At 44.9% G+C, this 21,056-nt stretch overlaps 1 protein-coding gene across 1 annotated transcript; it reads left to right on the top strand.

The window, feature by feature from the left end:
• The first annotated feature begins 6,353 nt into the window (after nt 1-6,353).
• Nucleotides 6,354-14,569, top strand: DSTN (destrin, actin depolymerizing factor). Its single transcript, XM_080716833.1, has 3 exons — nt 6,354-6,628; nt 12,280-12,356; nt 14,401-14,569. The coding sequence occupies exons 1-3, from the start codon at nt 6,369-6,371 to the stop codon at nt 14,508-14,510; spliced, it is 447 nt and encodes a 148-aa protein (XP_080572959.1). The 5' UTR covers nt 6,354-6,368; the 3' UTR covers nt 14,511-14,569.
• The last annotated feature ends 6,487 nt before the right edge of the window (nt 14,570-21,056 follow it).

The raw sequence follows: 21,056 nt of genomic DNA, 5'->3' as shown, positions 1-21,056 counted from the left end.
TTAGTAGATAGAGCCATGATGTGAATGTTATTTTGTGAAATTTTAGAGCTAAATTGTAGTAATGACCACTTGGATCTTATTGTAAATGAAGACTCTTAGACTCTTCCCTGAGTATTGTGAATCAGAATCTACAAAATCTGCAAATGATTCCTGTGTGTGTTAACACTGTATTTGGCGCATGCCCCTAACTTAGAGTTGAAGCAACTCGTATATTCAGAGATGTCGAATACCAGCTGTAGGTAGTCGAAGACGTTGGATGGACCGTTGTTCCCATGCGTGTTGCTTTAATTTCACTTTGTCTTCTTTTGGTGTCCAAAATGTGAATAAACTAATGTGAGTAGTTAAATAAAGATCATTTTATCTTCTTTCCATCCCACTAGTAATATTTACCCCAGATCTCGAATCCACCCACCAGAATAAATGTAAATGCTCCCAGCTAGCTGAGCGTGTCACGGTGTGGGGTGGGGTGGGGTGGGAGGGAGTCAGCCGCCCTGGAGGCCAGGCCAGGCTGGAAGTGTGCAGTAAGCCTGCATAATTTTAGTTTTACTGTATAAAACATTGCAAAGAATCTAGGGACCAGTTGTTTAATCTTAATTTCTTGCATATATGAGTGCTGTTTCAAGGCTGCACTTGAAACAAGCTTTAACACTTTATTTATTGACTCTCACATTTTTATCTGGTGGTTATTTTATTATTTTCCCTGGCAAAATTTAGTATTATTATGTTAGGAGTCAAAAAGAACCATACTATTCTAAGATCAAAGCCTCTAGTCACCAGAGAGAAAGACTGGGGAAATTTGGCATTTCCAAATTTGGAAATAGCATTTGGCAGCGTTGAGCAGCATGACTCCTCCTTTCCATACCCTAAGTGTAGTGACTGCCAGGCATGCTTGGTCACTTCTGTGTAGTGTGGCACCTACCCCCTCCTGAATTCACACTGGTTAATAGCTGATTGGGTGCGTGCTCCTGAAGTACAGTTAAAGCAACTATAATATAATCCAGATGTGTTGAGTGCGGTGACCAAGGCAGCACACAGCCAAGTTAGTAGAGGAGTTAGAGGAACTGCTCCTTTCAGGCACTGCTTCCTCTGCTTAGGGACGCCTGTGCCAACTTCTTTGCTTGTGGAATTAGCTTTTAGCTGGTGTCCCTGCTACAGTTCTCTTCCCACTCCTAATTCTTTTATGCCTGGCTTCATATACTTTCCACAAGCATCACTCTGGTCATCTTACTTTTTTTTTTTTTTTTCTGGTATTGGGGATTGAACCAGGGGCATTCTACCTCCGAGTTACACCCCCAGCCCTATTTTTAATTTTTATTTTGAAATAGGATCTCACTAAGTTACAGAAGGCCTCACTAAGGAGCTGGTGCCGGTTGCAAATCTGAATCCTCCTGGCTTAGCCTCCCAAGTACTGGGATTGCAAGTGTGTGCTCCCATGCCTGGTTCTACTTTTTAACCATATTCAGTGTCTCCAGACTCCTGAGCCACTGTCGTAGGCCTCCATCCGAGTCTCATCTGAGCCCAGTTGCCGCCTCTCATGTTGCAGTCTCTGGTTCTCCTCGTCAGGAACTTCTTTTCATTTTTTGGTCAGGCCCCTAACTTTGGAACATTTTGTTAGCGTCCATGTTATCTTGTGAAAGCCCCCTTTGACCACCTGTGCCATGCTGTGTGTTCTTTAAGTTCAAGCTCTGACTTCTTTACACTCCCTTCCATTGGAGTTTATCAGTAGTAATGAATGTTTTAATAAGTATAGAAGCTTTTTAAATTTTGTGGTATTGAGGATTGAACCCAGGGGCATTTTACCTCTGAGGTACAACCCAGCCCTCTTTTTTCTGCTTTTTATTTGAAATGATCTCACTAAGTTGCAGAGAGCCTCACTAAGTAGCTGAGGCTGGCTGCAAACCTGCGATCCTCCTGTCTTAGCCTCCAAGTACTGGGATTAGAATTTAGAGTGTTGGAGATCTTAGATATGATACATGTATTGGTTGGTTAAATATTAGACTTCAGCCGGGTGTGGCGGCGCACACTTGTCATCCCCGCACTTGGGAGGCGGAGACAGAGGAGGATCGCGCAGGTTCGAAGCCAGCCTTGCTGGCTTAAGAGATCCTGTTTCCAAATAAAAAATATAAAATAGGTCTGGGAGTGTAGCCCAGAGTTAGAAGGGTTTCCAGGAACCCCAATACCATATATATATATATATATATATATATATATATATATATATATATATCCTCAGATGTCCCCTTTTAAACGTTGATTGTTGGTCAGATGAGATTTACAAATTAGCATTATGTACAGGAGTTGGAAGAATTGGAGTCTGTTTCTAGTTCTTCATTAAGTTTCATTTCATGAACATTCACTTTGCAAAATAAAAATTCTTAACTTGCTTTAACATTGTTAAATCTTAAAGATCAGAAAAATACTACTTATAAAGCAATAAAAGATTTGTGAAAATTCTTTTTAAAAATGTAACAAGAAGCCAGGCATGGTGGTGCACGCCTGTAATCCTAGCATTTGAGAGGCTGAGATAGGAGGGTTGCAGTTTGAGGCCAGCCTCAGCTATTTAGTGAGGGAGGCCCTTTGCACCTCGGGCTCTTTGAGACTCTGTTTCAAGGAAAAGAATAAAATATGGGGCTAGGGGTGTACCTCTGAGGTAGAATGCTCCCGGGTTCCATCCCCAGTACGGGAAAAAAAAAAAAAGTAACAAGAATGTACATGTAATAAGAATTTAATAGAAATGTAATGAGAGTGTATACTTTTTCTTAGTTTTCTAGTCTTAATTTTCTGAGCCCACCACTTCATTAAAATATAATGCTGCTGGGCTTAGTAGTGCATGCTTATAATCCTAGTACTTGGGAGGCAGAGACAGGATCATAGGTTCAAGACTGGCCTCAGCAATTTCTACTCTCAGCAGCCTAGTGAGAGACCCTGTTTCAATACAAAAAGTAAAAGGGATTGGGAGTATAGCTCAGAGATAGAATGCCTCTGGGTTCAATCTCCAGTACCACACATAAAAAAATGTAATGTTTATTTATAAACAATTTACGGATTCAGTTAGGTAGATTTGAAGTAGATTATGATTATATTTAAATTAGATTAGATGGAATTAAAGTATATTATATTTAGAGCTCCTTTAATGAATGATTAACTGGCCTAATAACCTTTATATTACGTAAATGCTAAGATCTCAGTGTATCATGCCCTCTTGCCAGAATCCTTAGTGCGTGTGCACACACGTGCAGGACTGGGGATTCCCTCCAGCCTCTCCTATATTGGGAAAGTGCTATGCCACTGGCTGCCCCCATATTTTTGTGATGCTGGGGATTGAACCCAAGGACATTCTGCCTATGAGCTAAACCCCCAGAGTGGTTGTATTATTTATTTGGAAATGGTCTTTCATTAAGTTAATAAGAGGCTTGCTAAGTGCGCAAGACTGGCTTCAAACCTGTGATCCTCTTGTCTCAGCCTCCCAAGCACTGAGATTACAGTCCTGTAACACCATATCCCGCTCTTGCCCCCCCCTCCCCTTTATTTTTAGACAGGGTTTCACTAAGTTGTCCAGGCTGGCTTTGAACTTGTAACAAACTTTTATCCTAAAATAAAAGTGTATTTAAGAGTGTATGTGTCCTTTATCCTAGCCAAACTCTAGAACTTGGACCCCAAACTTACTGTTTACTGCTCCTTTTTCAAAAAATATTCAGTGTCCCTCCCTCCTTCTCTTCTCTCTTCTTTTTCTCCTTCTTTCTTTCCTTCCTTCCTTCCTTCCTTCCTTCCTTCCTTCCTTCCTTCCTTCCTTACTTATTGGTCCTAGGGATAGTGAACCCAGGGACATCTGCCTTGGAGCTCTACCCCCAGCCTTCTGATTTTTCATTTGAAGTAAGTCTCACTAAGTTGCTGAGGCTGGCCTTGAATCTTGCGATCCTCCAGTCTCAGCTTCCCAAGTGCTGGGGTTGTAGGTGTTCACCACCACATTGGCTCCCCCCTGCTTTTTGTTCAGTGGGTTTGTACCACAGGCTACTACCACCTCCAGCATCTCCTGGGTGGGTGGGCAGTACCACTGCTTTTGGGACTCTATGCTCTAGAACATTTTCATCAATCTAAAAGCCCCTATCTGTTAGCAGTCATGGAAACACTAACCTTTCTATGTATTTCCTTTTGGAAGTGTTTTATGTAAATAGAGTCATGCTGTAGGCAGCCTTTTCTATTAGGCATATTTTACTTAGCATGTTTTCAAGTTGCATTTATATTGTGGCATGTATTGCTTCCTCATTTTTATTCCATTTTAGGGACATACTACTTTGTTTTTTGATTTTTGTTTTTTCTCAGTACTAGCAGTTGAACCCAGGGGCATTCTACCTCCGAGAGACACTTCAAGCCCTATTTTTTTCTTCTTTATTTTGAAACAGGGTCTCATTAAGTTGCTGAGGGCCTCATGAAGTAGCTGAAGCTGGCTGCAAATCTGCGATCCTCCTGTCTCAGCCTCCCAAGTACTGAGATTACAAGCGTGCACCACCATGTGTGGCTAGACGTACTACATTTTAAAATCTCTTCAGCCGGGTGTGGTGGTACATGCTTGTAAGAGAAATGAAAGCATGTCCACACAATTGTACACAAATCTTCACAGCAACATTATTCTCAACAGACCAAAAATGGAAACCCTAATGTCCATCAAGGGATGAAGAGGTTTTATTTATTTGTTTATTTGCTTATTTATTTATTTTTTGGAGGTACTAGGGATTAAACCCAAGGGCGTTCTACTTTCGAGCTATACCCCAGCCCTCTTTTTTATTCTTTATTTTGAAACAAGGTCTCACTGAATCGCAGAGGGCCTCACTAGGTAGCTGAGGTTGGACACCAACCTGCAATCCTCCTGTCCCAGTTTTCGAAGTACTGGGATTACAAGAGCGCATCACCACACCCGGCTAGCTATCTCTTTATTGTCAGCAGTGAACATTTTATTTATTCTAATCTTACTTTAAAACTCAGAGATTTTATAAGTGAACTTTTATTTTGTGGGGATCACAGTCTTTGGGAAAGCTTAGAAACCTTTTAACCTGTATATGTACGGTATAGTGGATTGAATCCAGGAACATTCTATGTCTGATCTATACCCCCAGCTTTATTTTTTATTATTTATTGTTTTATTTTTTTATTTTTTGCGAGTCTGGGGATGAAACCCAGGGGTATTCGACCTTAGAGCTACACCCCCAGCCTTATTTTTTATTCTTTATTTTGAAACAGGGTCTCACTAAGTTGCGGAGGGCCTCACTAAATAGCTGAGGCTGTATGTGAACCGCGATCCTCCTGTCTCAGCTTCTCGAATGCTGGGATTACAAGTGTGTGCCACCACGCCCAGCTTATTCTTTATCTTTTGAAACAGAGTCTCACAAAGTTGTGGAAAGTCTCACTAATTAGCTGAGGCTGGCTATGAACCTGTGATCCTCCTGCCTCAGCTTCCCAAGTACTGGGATTATAGGTGTGTGCTACCACATCCAGCTGCTGTAACAAAATGTTAGTAGCTGTCTTCTAAAAATTTTAGTCACAAAAAAATTAAGAGTTGTGTAGTTGTGAAGACAGCTTCAAGTGAAATTTTAATAGCAAGTGACTAATACATTTTTTAAATATTGATCACTTATTTTGAAATGTAAATAGAAAAAAACCCTTTATATATATATTTTTTTAAGAAAGCTACTGTAGAAATGGATTTTTTTCAGCCCAGCAGCTCTAACCATCTGCTCTGCATTATGAAAGGATTAAGTATGACTAATACACAAGCTAGAAAGGTGATCTACCTCCGGCCAAGGCTCTAAGGCACCTGCATAGAAGACATGACCCAGCAGGGTTTTTTTGGTGGTACTGGAGTTCCTGGAAGCCCTTCTACCTTCGGGCTACACTCCCACACCTATTTTTATATCTTTATTTGGAAACAAGGTCTCTGAAGCCAGTGTGACTGATTTCAAACCTGCGTGATCCTCCTGTCTCCGCCTCCCAAGCGCAGGGATTACAAGCGCGAGCCACCATGTCCGGCTACCCAGCAGTTTAGAAAGTACTTCTTCCTAGGTTTTAGGATAGCAGAGGCTGCTATGGTCCAAACTCCTCTTTCCTTACATAATGGTGATGAATGGCTTATGCAGAGTGTGTGTGTGTGTGTGTGTGTGTGTGTGTGTGTGTGTGTGTGTGCATTAAATAGTTTGATGTCCGAAGTCAATTGGATAAATACTTTAAAATTTTAAGTATATGACAATCTGTAGCACAAAAGTAGCATTTTGTTTTGATAGGATTAAGATGGTGAATCTCTTTTCTCGTTTTTTTTCTCCATATAGGCTTCAGGAGTGCAAGTCGCTGATGAAGTGTGTCGCATTTTTTATGACATGAAAGTTCGGAAATGCTCCACGCCAGAAGAAATCAAGAAAAGAAAGAAGGCTGTCATTTTTTGTCTCAGTGCAGACAAAAAGTGCATCATTGTTGAAGAAGGCAAAGAGATCTTGGTTGGAGATGTTGGTGTGACCATAACCGATCCTTTCAAGCATTTTGTGGGAATGCTTCCTGAAAAAGATTGTCGCTATGCTTTGTATGATGCAAGCTTTGAAACCAAGGAGTCCAGAAAAGAAGAGTTGATGTTTTTCTTGTGGTAAGCATGTTAAAAATATTGAGCCTTTGTAAATCTCAGTTAATTTCTTATTATCAACACTTGGAGAGTCTAATTCTGGGACAAAGTAACTTTTATTCAGGCTATTTGTAGTCATCATTTAATTTTTGTGTACAAGGTTTCATAAGGTCTTAGCTGGATTGTTGTTTATGGAACCCAAACTGAATTTTTTATTTTTTCTTTCTTTCTTTCATTTTTTTTTTCTTTCCTCTAGTACTGGGGATGGAACCCAGGGGCATTCTACTTCTGAGCTACATCCCCAGCCTTATTTTTTCTTCCTTATTTTGAAACAGGGTCTCACTGAGTTGCAAAGGGCCTCACTAAGTAGCTGAGGCTGTCCGCGAACCACGATCCTTCTGTCTCAGCCTCCCAAAAGCTGGGATTACAATCATGCACCACCACACCCGACTACAAAACTGAATTTTATCTGTTCTTTGTCTACTTGGGAAAAAAAAACTTTCAGTAATTGGTAATTTTTAGTAGGGAAGGGGAGGAGGCAAGTTTTCTGTGGGTCCTCTGAATTTACTCTTATAAGCTAATTTTCTACTTCTGAATTTCCTACCTATGACCCAGAACCCCACTCCACTAATTGCCATGGCAGGCACCAGCTCCCACTCTTAGATACACATCCTTTACTTGAGCTTCTGTAGTTTGCTACTTTTGATTAAGTTGGTGTCATTCCCTCCCCACTGTAATTTGCTATATGTTTATACAATCTAGTAGGGTAGCTTCTAGCCACATGTGGCTATTTAAATAAATTAAAAATAAAATCCATTTCCTTAGTTGAATGAATTGTCACATTTTAAATGGTTGGCAGTCACATATGACTAGGGCCACCTTATTGAAACAACCTCAAGACTGGCAGATGTTTAAGCTACAAAGTGGCCATGTTTCTAATGCGAAGAGGTCAGGGACATGAGAAACTTAGCTGTTCTGATTTTACTCTTACTGTATTGTTAAAATACTGAAGAGCTGTTCCCTATACTCTTGTTATGGAAAATAAAGAGGATTTATTTGAGATAGACCATTTCTGTCACTGCAGAAAGCTCTGTTGAAGAATGTTGCTTTAGATAGTGAAAGAGTGCTAGAGTGAAGCCAGACATGGTGGAGCACGCTTGTAATCCCAGAATTTGGGAGGCCGAGACAGGAGGATCTGGGTTCGTGGGCCAGCCTCAGCTACTTAGTGAGGCCCTCTGCAACTTAGACCCTGTTTCAAAATATAAAAAAATAAAAAATAGGGAAGCCTTTGGATTTCATCCTCAGTACTGCAAAAAAAAAAAAAAAAAAGTGCTATAGTGATTTACATGGCCTTTCTCTTGAAATGTATTTATATTATCTGGTCTTTTCAAGTAAATCGATTAAGCTTTAGATAAAAGTCACATGTGAGCCAGGTTTGGTGCTGTGTGCTAGTAACCCAACTACTCAGGAGGCTGAGGCAAGAGGATCCCATCTGCCACCAAGGCCAGTCTGGATAATATAATGAGATCCTGTCTCTTATTTTAAAAATAACATGTATATTCCTTATTATATTATACTACATTCCTTGATACATTCAAGTTTCCACATAAAATACTCTCTAGCTTCTAAGGGGAAGAGAAGTGGTAACACCTTCTCATTCAGGGAGTGTGAGAGTCCTTTTGGTACTTTGACCTGAGCTGGGCCGAGGTAGGAGGTAAATAACTGTGAGTCACTAACAGCCAGGGTACAAGGGATGTGAGGCTACAACAGCAAACACATTGAGATTCAAAGGAGGTAACTCTAGGTCACTCCTCAGTTCCATTTCAGCAAGCCTGCCTTGCGCTTGATTAGCCCAAGGTGCTGTCGGAATACAAACATGAGGTGAGGGTGTGTGTTTAGGGCAGCCTACTGTCTGTTGCCTCTGTCTCTCAGATGCTCGTGAAACCATTGGGGTTTCATGAGCATCTGAGAGACAGAGACCACTACTCTCTTCCTGGCTTCTGAGGATGAGATCCTGCTGGTGCTGGAGGAGTAGAATAGGTGAGGACATGCCTCTGTGCTAACGAGCCCGTGTCCTGGAAACGCAACTATTAATCATAAATTGATAGTTGGTAAGACTTAAAATTAGCACAATGTTATTTGAATGAAAGTGTATTCAAAACAGCTATGAATAAAACAGGTAAATCCTTTGGGATTTACAGCTGAGTGGCAGATATGTCAGGTAAATGCGTAGGATTTTAAATTGACTATTTACTTTATTGGCACTTTTTTCTGGTTTTTATGTATTTTGCTCACTATGAGAATTATACATTCCTTTTTTTTCTTATAGTGAAAAAATGGTGATTGAACCCAGGGGCATTCTACTTCTTAGCTATATTCCCAGCCATATTTTATTTTGAAATAGTGTCTTACTGAGTTGCTGATACTGGCCTCAAACCTGTGATCTTTCTGTCTCAGCCTCCCAAATACTGGGATTACACGTGTGTGCCACTACCTGGCAGAATTATACATTTTTATTAAATAACATTTAGAAAAGAAAATTTAGAGTAGGGTGTGGTGTTGAATGCCTATAATTTCAGTACTTGGGAGGCTGAGAAAGGAGGATCGTAGATTCGAGGCCAGCCTTAGCAAGTAGTAAGACTCTATTTCTATATAAAAAATAAAAAGGAGCCGAGCGTGGTGGCACACACTTGTAATCCCAGCATTTGGGAGGCTGAGACCAGAGGATCACGGTTCATGGACAGCCTCAGCTACTTAGTGAGGCCCTCTGTAACTTAGTGAGACCTGGTTTCAAAATAAAGAATAAAAAATAGGGCAGGGGGTGTAGCTCGGAGGTCGAATGCCCCTGGGTCCTATCCCCAGACCCGCAAAAAAAAAAAAGAATAAATAAATAAATAGGGCTGGGGTGTAGCTTGAAGGTAGAATGCTTCTGGATTTCATCCTCAGTACCAAAAAAGAAGAAAAAAAAAACTTAGTGAAGAAAACATAAAATTCTCCTATAGATGTTTCCATAACAAGCTCTCTCGGGTATAGGGAGCAGCTCTTCATTATTTTAATAGTCTGGTAAGAGTAAAATCAGAGCAGCCAATGCTTCTCATGTCCCTGACCTCTTTGCATAAGAAATATGCCCACTTTGTAGCTCAAACACCTGCCAGCCTTGATGTTTTCTGGCTTTGGTTTCCATTGAACCTTGGCTTTGGGAGGAATGAGCATCTGAGAGCCAGAGACCACTACTCTCTTCCTGGCTCTTGAGGAGGAGATCCTGCTGGTGCTGGAGGCGTAGACTAGCGAGGACACGCCTCTGTGCTAAGGAGCCCGCGTCCTGGAAACACAGCGGCGAAACAGGGCCTTTAAGCGAGTGCTTAAGCATTTCCCTGTGCTGTCATACTCTGGTGGTGTGGTGTGGTCCAGGCCTTAGGGTTGGTGGCTGAGAGGAAAGAGGCATTCATGCATAAGCAGTCTGATAAGATGAAGTTTGCACTACTAATATTTCTATTATTTTTCAATATTGCTGGTGAAGAAAATGCTGTGAACCATATGATGTGCTTCCAGCACATGCTTCCATCATGAGGAGGAGGCACTAAAACTGTAGATGAGAGAATAATTAATAATCGTATTGACAAGTAAGATCTAGTTACTGTCGAGTTGCCATTTACCCTAGAGATCTTTGTGAAGCTGATATATAGTTTTAATTTTTTTTTTCTTTTCTAGTACTGGGAACTGAACAAAGGAGTGCTTTACCACTGAGCTACATCCCCAGCCCGTATTATTTTATTCTTTGTTTTGAGGCAAGGGCTCACTAAGTTGTCCGGGTTGGCCTTAAATTTGCCGTCCTCCTGCTTTAGCCTGCCAAGTAGCTGGGTTACGGCGTGTATCCAGCTGCCAGACTTGGCACTTAGGAGTTCTTGTTGTTGTCCGTTTATTTTTAGGAGAATTATTGAAACTCAGGTTTTGACTCCCAGTTTGGTAATTGACATGTATTATAGTAAACTAAGCGGGGAAACAAGTACTTGTGTGGTCAGAATCTGCTGTTGGAATGGATATAAATGAAAGGACTGGGGGGTGGGTTAAGGGGACTTCTGCTTATTTGTAATTTGTTTATTTTTAGAAAACAATCTGAAGCAAAAATATGAAAATATTTGGGTTTTAAAATTCTGGGTAAGCCAGGTGTGGTGGAACATACTTGTAATCCCAGCATTTGGGAGACTGAGACAGAAGGATCACGGTAGGAAGACAGTCTCAGCTACTTAGTGAGGCCCTATGCAACTCAGTGAGACCATTTCAAAATAAAGAATAAAAAATAGGGTTGGTGGTATAGCTTGGAGGTAGAATGTCCCTGGGTTTCATCCCTAGTACCACAAAATAAATGGATAAGTAAATAGTAAAAAATAAATAATTTTGGGTGGCAGCCAGGCATGGTGGTTCATGCCTGTAATCCCAGCACCTGGGAGGTTGAGACAGGAGGATTGCAGGTTTGAGGACAGTCTCAGCAACTTAGTGAGGCACACTTTCAAGATAAAAAATAGGACTGAGAGTGTAGCTCAGTGGTAAAACATCCCTGGGTTCAATCCTCAGTAACAGAAAAATCTAAACTAAAATTCTGGATGGTATAGACTTGATTCTCTATACTCTTTTGTATTGAAAATTTTTTTCTGTTAGAAAAGCTGACAAGACCCTTTCAGAACATTACTATCCTGAATTTAAGCCTTTATTAATATAAAATTTAATGAGTACTCTATTTTTGGTACTGGGGATTGACCAGCAGTATTCTACCTTTGAGCTACACCTCCAGCCATTTTTATTTTTTATTTTGAAGCAGGGTCTCACTAAGTTGCTGAGGCTGGGCCCAAACCTGCTTATTCTCCTGTCTCAGCTTCCCAACTATGGGGATCATGGGCATTTACCACTGTACCTAGCTAAAGAAAACTTTATACATCAACGCATATGTTTGTTCTTTTCTTATAGCCACGTTATCTGATTTTTTTTTTTTTTTTTTTTTTTTTGGTGGTATTGGGGTTCCTGGAAGCCCTTCTACCTCCGGGCTACACTCCCAGACCTATTTTATATATATTTTTTATTTGGAAACAGGATCTCTTAAGCCAGCGTGCTGCCTCTGAACCAGCGGGATCCTCCTGTCTCCATCTCCCAAGCGTGGGGATTGCGTGCACCACCACGCCCGGCACGTTATCTGATTTTTTTTTTCATTTTTTTTTGGTGGTACTGGGAGTGGAACTCAGAGGCTTTCTACCTACGGGCTATACTCCCAGACCTTTTTTTTTTTTTATTATTTGGAAACAGGGTCTCAGTAAGTTGCTGAAAGCCTCACTAAGTAGCTGAGGCTGGCTTCGAACCTGTGCGATCCTCCTGTCTCAGCCTCCCAAGCGCGGGGATTACAAGCGTGCGCCACCACGCCTGGCACGTCATCTGATTTTTAATCAGTGGTCCTCCCCTATTTTCTACCAGTGGGTCTTTTTTTTTTTTTTTTTTTTAACCTTAGTTATTAACCTGAGTGATTCTGCATATGCCCAGTTACCCTCCAAAGAGTAGATAAATAGGAAAAGTCTCTCAAGAGATTCTGAGACCCTTTCTCCCATGACTGATGCAAATTGTTTAATAATATGTAAGTTGTACTCCCTCTAAACCAGATTTTTCTTTCTTGGCATCCTTCCATCTAGGGCACCAGAACTAGCACCTCTGAAAAGTAAAATGATCTATGCGAGCTCCAAGGATGCGATCAAAAAGAAATTCCAAGGTATGGCCTCGATTCACCTCCAGATAGTTAAGAGGTATAGCAGCCCCCAGCACAAGCTGCCAGTTCTCTAAAAAGCGCCTCACTTTCCTTAGAGAGCTTTGGTACAAAGATGGGAGGAGCCGTCCTTGTTTTGAGGGAAGCAGCCCACAGTGGGCCTGCTATCAGCGAGACATCACCTCAGGCTGAGCACACCAAGTCTGCAGGGCCCATGTTAAGCCTTTTCTTCAGTATTGTCCATACAGCACTTGTTCAGGCTGGTTTTAAAGCCCCCCCCCCAACCCCTTTATGTAGTGCTAGAATTAAACCCCTGACCTCATGCAAACAAGGCAAGAACTCTACCACTGAGCTACATCCCCGGTTCTACAGGCTGTTTTTAAACTAGTTTTTATGTAATAAGTGGGCACCAATTGATTTACACTGGTGAAACTTGCTGATTTGCTATTAACTTTGAATGTAGTTGATATAGCACAGTTACAAAAAGGAAATGTTTGTTAATGGGAAGAATGTCCTTATCTCCAGCTTTACTGTCAACTGTATGATTTTAGGTAATTGATTCATCTGTGTCCAAAGGAAGGTGCGCTCACTCACTGAGCTGGCCGGTTATATTTTACTTGCCGTGGGTGCTGAGGTCTGGATGGGATGGCCTGGCCAGACTCCAGCCAGGAGGAGTGTTGGTATGGTGCAGAGAGCATGGGGTACCTGCGTGCCCGGGGCCTGCGCTGAGGGCTGGCTGGTCTAACTGCTGTGATAACCCCGTGGCCTCGATCCTCCGCTCTGGCACCAGAGGCTTGGTGTGTGTCTGCCGCCGCCTCCCGCCAGTGCCGCCCTCAAACGGCCCAGTGAGCCAAGGTCACGGGGCTTGCCCGGCTGGCTTTGTTTTTCGGTGACTGGTTCTTACAGTCTTGTGGTAGAATAGGTCTGCCCTAGCTTGTTTTACTTACTTATAAAAATAATTTTTGCTTCCTTCCTGAGTCCTGCTGCTGCATAGTTCAGCGCTTTGTCAGGTTCTTCATGCACTTGGGTGGATGTTGGGCGTCCCCAGGAATGTGTCAGTAATCTGTAATCTTTTTAGACGTCTCCTTAGCACAACACTTTCACAAGAGTAGATCCCTCCATCATCTTTCTGCGTTGCCTTTTAGTAAAAAAAATATTGCTCTATACACACAATTCGGTGATATTAAATGGCAGTCACCTTGTCGTTCTTTTCCTAGTGAAAGTGTCACTTAGATCACTCCTCTGTAGCCCAAATGCTGACCTGCTGTGCCTTCAGTAGAGTTTGAAAATGCTCTTAAAATGATGGGCTAACAATGCAGCTCTTTAAAATAGAGCAGCTCGGTACAGAGAAATTATTGTGTGCGGTTCCATAATTGAGTGTGGTCTGCAGTGTGGTGATGTAATCTTTCTGAGAACGCTATCAGTATCCTATTTTACATAGTTTTCATTGTGGTGATTTTAAAAAAATGCCCCTGGAGAGCTAGCTGTATTTTATAGCCAAAGTGATACCATTGATAGTTCTCACTTTTCAGGACTGTTGACTAAATCAGCTGTGCAGTCAAAATAATCTAATTCATATTTTCACTTGTATTTTTAAAACCAAGGAAAAAATGGTTACTAGCCCTGCTTGTTTTTTTTTTACTGAAGTACAATACATCTTTAGAAGTACATACATCCTAAATTATTGGAAAACTGAATTTTCACAGACTGAACATACTACTGGTGCTTCTTGCTCCAGTGGCCACGCCTCAGAGCCTCCCTCACGGCCCCTTTCATGAGTGCCCCTTCCCCACCCTTCTCCACGGAGCCCTTCTCTAGCCTAAGTTAGCTTGGGCTGTTTTGTGTGCTCTACAAAATGGAATTCGACAGAATGTACATTTGCTTTTCTGGCTTTTTCAGTAAACACGTTTGTGAGGATCATCCATTTAGATGCATGTGATTAAAGAGTAGTTCTTCTCATGACTGTAGTGTTCTGTGGTTTGTAACTGCCAGTTTACCCATTTTAGAAGTGGTCTTCCATAATCTAAGTGGAATTGTTTTTATTCTCTAGGCATAAAACATGAATGCCAAGCAAATGGACCAGAAGACCTCAACCGGGCCTGCATCGCTGAGAAGCTCGGCGGGTCCTTGATCGTCGCTTTCGAAGGCTGCCCTGTGTAGATCATCATTCAGTGCCACAGACTGAAAGCTTCCATGTTCAGTGTCACTCTCTTGCTATATAAGTAAAGCAATTTATTTAGGTCAGGGTCTCACCAAGGGGAACTGTCTCGTCATCGTTTTAAAAGTAAACTAAATATTCTATAAATATGCGCAAACACGGCCCTAAATAAATCTAGAATATAAAGGTGTATTGGTGTGAAATTAAATTATTGGCCAAATGCCTGTTTTGATGAGTTGACTTAAAAACATTTTTGTTAAGCTCAGGAATTTTAATAATGTAATTCACAAAACAGTACGAGGCCGTGTAAAGAGAATGATTGCATCTTTGTTAACTCCAGCAGCTACTTTGCTCCTTTAGATTAGAGAATTGGTTATAATCTAGTTATAATTTTGGCCCCCAAATTATTGATTTTTTTGTTATTTGATCTAAACCAAATAATGAGGTCTAATTCTCCTTTGTAACATGTAACAGCACTAATACACTAACAACAGTAAAACTAAGGTAGTCTTTTAATTCTACCGAATGTGCGATGGAGACCGCCTCGAGTCATTGAAGCCTGATGTTGGAATAGGAAGCAGCCTCTGCGCTGCTGTGAGCTTGCACGCTGTTAGTTGAGACTGTTTTGGAAATGATCTTGCGTCTTAGAAATCATGGTGTATCCTCAGGAGAATGTGCTATATCTGGTAACAAGCAATTAGAGTGCAAAATAGGGCTCCATTATAATCTGCTTTGTTAATGAAAGTGATAAAACAGCATATTGATAAGCTAGGACACTTGCAATATCTCTGTCTTTTTCAGAATTCTGCAGCATCGGATACAGTAAGATGTGGAAACAGAGTACGTGTTCCCTCCGGGGCCTGTGAGACTTAGTTTCCTAGAGCAGTTTACTGACTCTGCGATGGTGAGCAGGTAGAGATGTGCTCGCAGGGAGCCACCGCCCGATGGCACTGGGAAGTGATTGCTACTGTTAGCATCCTAGGCAGGGCACTTTGAACAGTATAGAGATGCACAAACAGTTGAACTTAGAAGTAGCAGTTACTGGCTTTATGTAATAAAGGAAGCATTTTTAACTTACCTCTGTGTGCTGACTCGTGTGTGAAGGGAGGACTTTGCCTTTCAGATGGGATAAGTCATCAGAGTTTTGGTATTAAGGTCACAACTCCTTTCTCTTGAGTGAGAAAGTTGATGCAAAAGTTGGGAGCCTTTTTCCTATTACAGTCTTTATCCAAAGGCCAGGCTTTGGGGAAGCAAAAAAGGTTACACTTTTGTCAGAATATTTCTTTTAAATTCTTCTAGAAGCCGGGCGTGGTGGCGCACGCTTGTAATCCCAGCATTCAGGAGGCTGAGACTGGAGGATCGTAGTTTGCGGACAGCCTCAGCTGCTTAGTGGGGCCCCCCGCAACTTAGTGAGACGTGGTTTCAGAATAAAAAGAATAAAAATAGGGTGGGGGGTGTGGTTCGGAGGTCAAATGCTGCTGGGTTCCATCCCAGACCCGCAAAAAAAAAAAAATTTTTTTTTTCTAGAAAATAGTGCTCGTTACTTTTTTTTTTTTTTTTTATCCCAGATTTCTCTATTGCATTACATTTAGTGACTAGTAACAGACTCTCAAGGAAGTGTCACCAGCCCGTGGAAGCCCTAATCAAGAATTAGCCCCTGTGGATGGAGCCAGGACATTGGTCAGGGCATTTTAAAAGGAGTGGTGCCACATTGGTCACACCACTGCTGCGGGAGCGTGTGTGTGCATGAGGGAGTGACACGTGTGCTGCACACGTCTCCCCAGAACTCCACTTTCATTTCAGAAATGGAGAAAAGGCTAATAGTTACATCTGTCTCTAGAGCCTGTTGTATTTCAGGAGACATTTGGGGGGATACCTGAGGTGGGCACAAGAGTCATGCTAACAAGTTCTCTGCTTCGGATGTTTCTGTGCACCTGAACATAAGCTGCAAATGTACTGTTTCTAGAACACACATTCACATCTTCACAGGGGTCTACACAGTATAAAACTGTGCTTATGAAAGGCTGACTTAAGATTCATCTAGTGGTTATTATGTGCCCTGAGAAAGAAGCAAATAAAGCGAGTGCCACACAACCCAACTAGAGTTTGACTGTGGTTTTATTATTTCAGAGTATTTCTGTCTGAGCAAGCAGTGAACAGTGACTTGGATAATGGGATTTTGTTTAGCCCCGTGGTCTCCTTTCTTTAGAACAACTGCCCTAGTCCTGACACTGAAAGTACACCTTCTATTTCTTAGCCAGCTCATTGCCCTTTGGGCCACTGGAGACTGGATATGCCCAAGGATACACTTGTTTCTCGTGCCTAGACGTATTTCTGAAATATAACAGGCTCTAGGCGGGGAAGTGACGTGGCTTGCGCTGTTTCTGGGGAGGGGAAGGGCAGTCTGGGAGCCAGGGTGGAAGGCAGGCTCAGGTGTGAGTAGCTGTGTTTGGTTGGCCAGGCTCCCCCAAAGGATGTCTAGAGGGTCTTACGGAGCCCCTGGCCAGCGCCTTGGTAGCCAGTCCAGAGGCAAAGTAACTTGCCTAATTAGGCCACGCGACCCCTAAGTGGTAGAACTGGGGCAGAAATTTTATTCTGGTTTCTGGGCCCGAGCTATTCCCACTACTTTGGAAATTCATTTGATCCCAATGTTGTAATTTAAAGGCTAGATCTTGTTTGGTGCCATGGACGAGACTCGAAAGGGGTAAGAAAACATTTCTAGCCAGGCATGGTGGTGCACGCTTGTAATCCCAGCATTTGGGAGGCTGAGACAGGAGGATCGCGGTTCACAGACAGCCTCAGCTACTTAGTGAGGCCCTCCACAATTTAGTGAGACCTGTTTCAAAATAAAGAATAAAAAATAGGACAGGGGGTGTAGCTTGGAGGTCGAATGCCCCTGGGTTCCATCCCTAGACCCGCCAAAAAAAAAAAAAAAAAAAAATTCTTTTGGTCCCTGAGCACTGTCCCTCCCACCTGAAGGAGCCTAGAGGCGTTCATGGAGGGTGGAAGTTGAGTGGCTGCCAAAGCCCGTCTCTGCGCTCCTCACCAGCACCTGCCGGGTGCTGTCTCCCCCACTCTGCTGCTTTCTCCAGATGCAGGAGCAGCTGCCTCAGGCCAGAGCACATCAGTGGGCGTCACAGGTGACCAGTGAACGCGTCAAGGAGCTGAGCTCACTGATGGCCCTCATGGGTCTGGTGGCCCCTTTGGGCTGTGGCTGGAGGTCAGGGCACCTCTGGGGACCTTGGCCATCCTCTGAAGGGAAAGGTTTGGGCTGGGTGCTCTCAGCACCCTGCCAACTCCGGTGCCGCAGCAAGATGCAGCCAGCCTGCGGAGCACAGTGCTGTCTACTAGAAGCCAACTGTGATTCCTGCCTCTACAGTGGATGCCATCCCAGTGACTGCAAAAGCCAGTCCTCTAGGACTGCCCAAACTCTGCTACTTTTTCAGTTGTGCGGGACATAGAGCTTTTCAAAAAGCCAGACCAGTGAGCCAGGCCCCCAGGTATGTGTTTCATTGTTGAAGGACGTGGTGCCAGGAGGGCTGGTGGCCGAGGCATGGTGGCCTCGTGCTGGAGGTTTAAGGGTGCCCATCTCAGGTGTCTATCTCCCAAGTCGCCTTCCTCCACCTCTGGCTGGAGAGGGAACTTTGCCCCGGAGCGGGGGGGGGGGGGGTACTGATATGGAACTCTGGGGCTTTTCTACCTCCGGGCTACACTCCCAGACCTATTTTATATTTTATTTGGAAACGGTCTAAGTTGCTGAGAGCCTCACTAAGTAGCTGAGGCTGGCCTTGAACCTGTGCAATCCTCCTGTCTCAGCCTCCCAAGCGCTGGGATTACTCTGGCCTGGCCCTCTTGAAGCAGGGCAGGGCAAGCAAACTGCCTTGCAAATTTGGGCTCCCTCTGCTGGCCTGGAAGATGCCACTGCTGGGCCTCAGGGCCGCTGGGAGGTCAGCCTCTGGGCCCTTGGAGCTTGCTCAGTTCCTGCTGAAGGAGGAAGGCCCTTCGTGGCATCTTTCCGAATTCCCAGGCCAGGCCCCAGGGCTCACGTGCTGCAGAGCTCACCTTCACCTTACCTCCTAACCTACCAGCAGACACAGTGCTCCCACTGGTGGTCTGAGAGAGTGGGCTGTAATCAGCCCCAAAGCAGCATAAGCCCAGCAACCCCTTACCCAGTCTTCCCTTCTGCTAAAAAAAGTAGTTCTCTCCATTTCTATTCCTTCAGAGGGCATCTGCCAGTTGTGAAGCCCTCACTTCTGCAGTGTGTGTGTGTGTGTGTGTGTGTGTGTGTGTGTGTGTACACACGCGCGCACATGCGATGGGGCTCATTGAAGTGCAGGCTCTCAGGCCTACGGTGGCGATTTGGGAGTCCTGACGCAGGACACACGTCTGGCCTCCTGCCAGGGCCCCAAACTACTGAGCTTGCATAAGGCCACCTGTGTGTGGGAGCATTTCTGCATGGCAGAACAGACTCCATCTGGTTCCCACTTCTTTGTTGAAATCGTTTGATTCTAACACTGGAATCCAAAGGTTAGGTCTTGTTTGGTGCCTGGAGTTTAGGAAGAGGCAAGAGATCGTACGTTTCCTTCAATCTCTGAGCACTGACCCGCCTGTGGGGCAGGTGGCAGTTGAGTGGTTCCTAAAGCCTTGTCTTGGCCCCTCCGCCACTCCCTCAGTGGCTTGCTAGGGGCCCTGCCCTCCCCCCCAGAACATGTTCCCTGGCCCTGAGCCCCAGGCCCCGATGCACAAGGCACGTGGCCAGACTCATTGACAGGATCCCACACCCTAGACAGCAAGCCCTTCCCAACACCCACCCAGCCCTGCTGCCAGGCACAGGGCACTGGAGGTAGGTGTGGAGCCAGGCCTGCAGCTGGCCGGTTGAGGACCTTCCTTCTCAAGGCCAGTTCACCTTGTGTGAGGGCAAGTGCTCCAAGGAGCCAAGCACTCAAAGGAGCTGGGCATGTGCAGGCATTGGATGTCCTGTGGGTCACTTCTCCTGCTCACTCTCCTGGCCAGAAGCCACGGCTCAGCACAAGACCTGGGGGGTCCCACCTCAGCCTCCTCCAGAGGGCTCTGGAAGGTCTGATCGTCACCCTCTTGCTTAAAAATGGAGTGGCCACTGCCTTGCCTGGCCCAGCCTCCTTGGCTTCTTACTGCCTTTCTGGCCTTACTTGCCCCAGCTCTGCACCCCATCTCCCGAGACACCTGGTGAACTCAAGCCCACTCCAGGAGCCTTCCCAGGATCCCTAGCACCTTGCTCCCACACAGCTGGCAACATCTGGGTGCTGCAGTATGGCTGGTGGCCTCCACCAAGGGTGCCCTGAGCTACATCCCAGGTTTGGCCATGTGGTTCCAGGTCAGCAGGCGCAGGCCCTGGCAGGTGTCGAGGAGGGGCTGAAAGGCAGGAAGGAATACCTCACTCCCCACAACACTCCCCAAGGCTCCCACAACAGCTGCCCTAGAGCGGTCACACACACCGTCCAAGAGGCCGAGATACAGACCCCAGAAGGGCTGTGGAGACCGCACGGTGCCACAGGCTTCCCCCCACAGCACCGTCTGCAAGATCTGCCGTCCCAGTGCCCAGCTGCCCCCAGCCAAGTTCTGCCAGTCAAACTCCCAGGATTTGGAGGGCTGGCAGGGAGACGAAGGTGGAGCAGGGTTTGCTCGGTCAGCCCCAGGGCTCCAGAGCTGGGTCTGAGAGCCGGTCTGTGCTGGCTTGGCCCAGGCCCTAAGGACTGAGATCTTCTCCTTACTTCTCATGTGAGCTCCAGGGTCCTGCTGCTCGCTCACGTGCCCACGCCTCTGGAGCCGAGGTTCCCATGGGGCCGGCGCAGAAACGGGTTGAGGACTCCGTTTCTCAGGAGTCTAAGCTGACTTCTGCCAGTGAAAGCTACAGTACAGGGGTGAGGTGTCTGTCCAAGCCAGGATGCTTTCTCATTTAGAAATCACTTCAAACAGCCCTGGCCACGTGCGGCCCAGGCTCACGCACGCACTGGGTCCTCCAGAGGAACAGCCTGCCCAGTGAGCTCTGAGAAGCAGAAGCTCTGGGGCACCAGGAAGCAGTGGGTCTCACCTGCACTGTACAGAGAGCTGCTGGTCCCCTGCTTCCAGAGGAACCAACACCAGGCTTGCGCCCTGCTTCGGGACAGCCCCTCTCGGTTCTTCACCCTGAGCCCAGCAGCCAGGTAGGGGAGCCCCAGCAGAAAACCAGACAAGACCAGTGCCGGGCAACACGCTGGTTTTAATGGCATTCACATCCAGGAGGCCACACGTCAGTTCGGCTTGGCAACTTCCAGGGGTGAGGGCTGCAGCCTGGTCGGGCTGGGCTGTGACCCTCCAGGCTGCTCTGAAGCCTTTGAGAGCTCACCACCTGGGCTGGCCGCTTCCTGACCCCTGCCCCACTGAAAAAAGACACAACAATTGCACCGATTGACATAGATCCCCAGTGTCCCGGCCTCCCAGCACACCCGTCTGTCAGAGTCAACAAGGGCTTTGGCGTCTGCTCCAGGAGATCCAGGACCGCTCCAGGGAATAGTGTTATCAAATGTGAC

This window comes from Muscardinus avellanarius (genome assembly GCF_963383645.1).
Source record: "Muscardinus avellanarius genome assembly, chromosome: 19".
Taxonomy (NCBI): domain Eukaryota; kingdom Metazoa; phylum Chordata; class Mammalia; order Rodentia; family Gliridae; genus Muscardinus; species Muscardinus avellanarius.
Note: the sequence above shows the minus strand (reverse complement) of the source record. Positions and strands in the feature narration are given on the sequence as shown.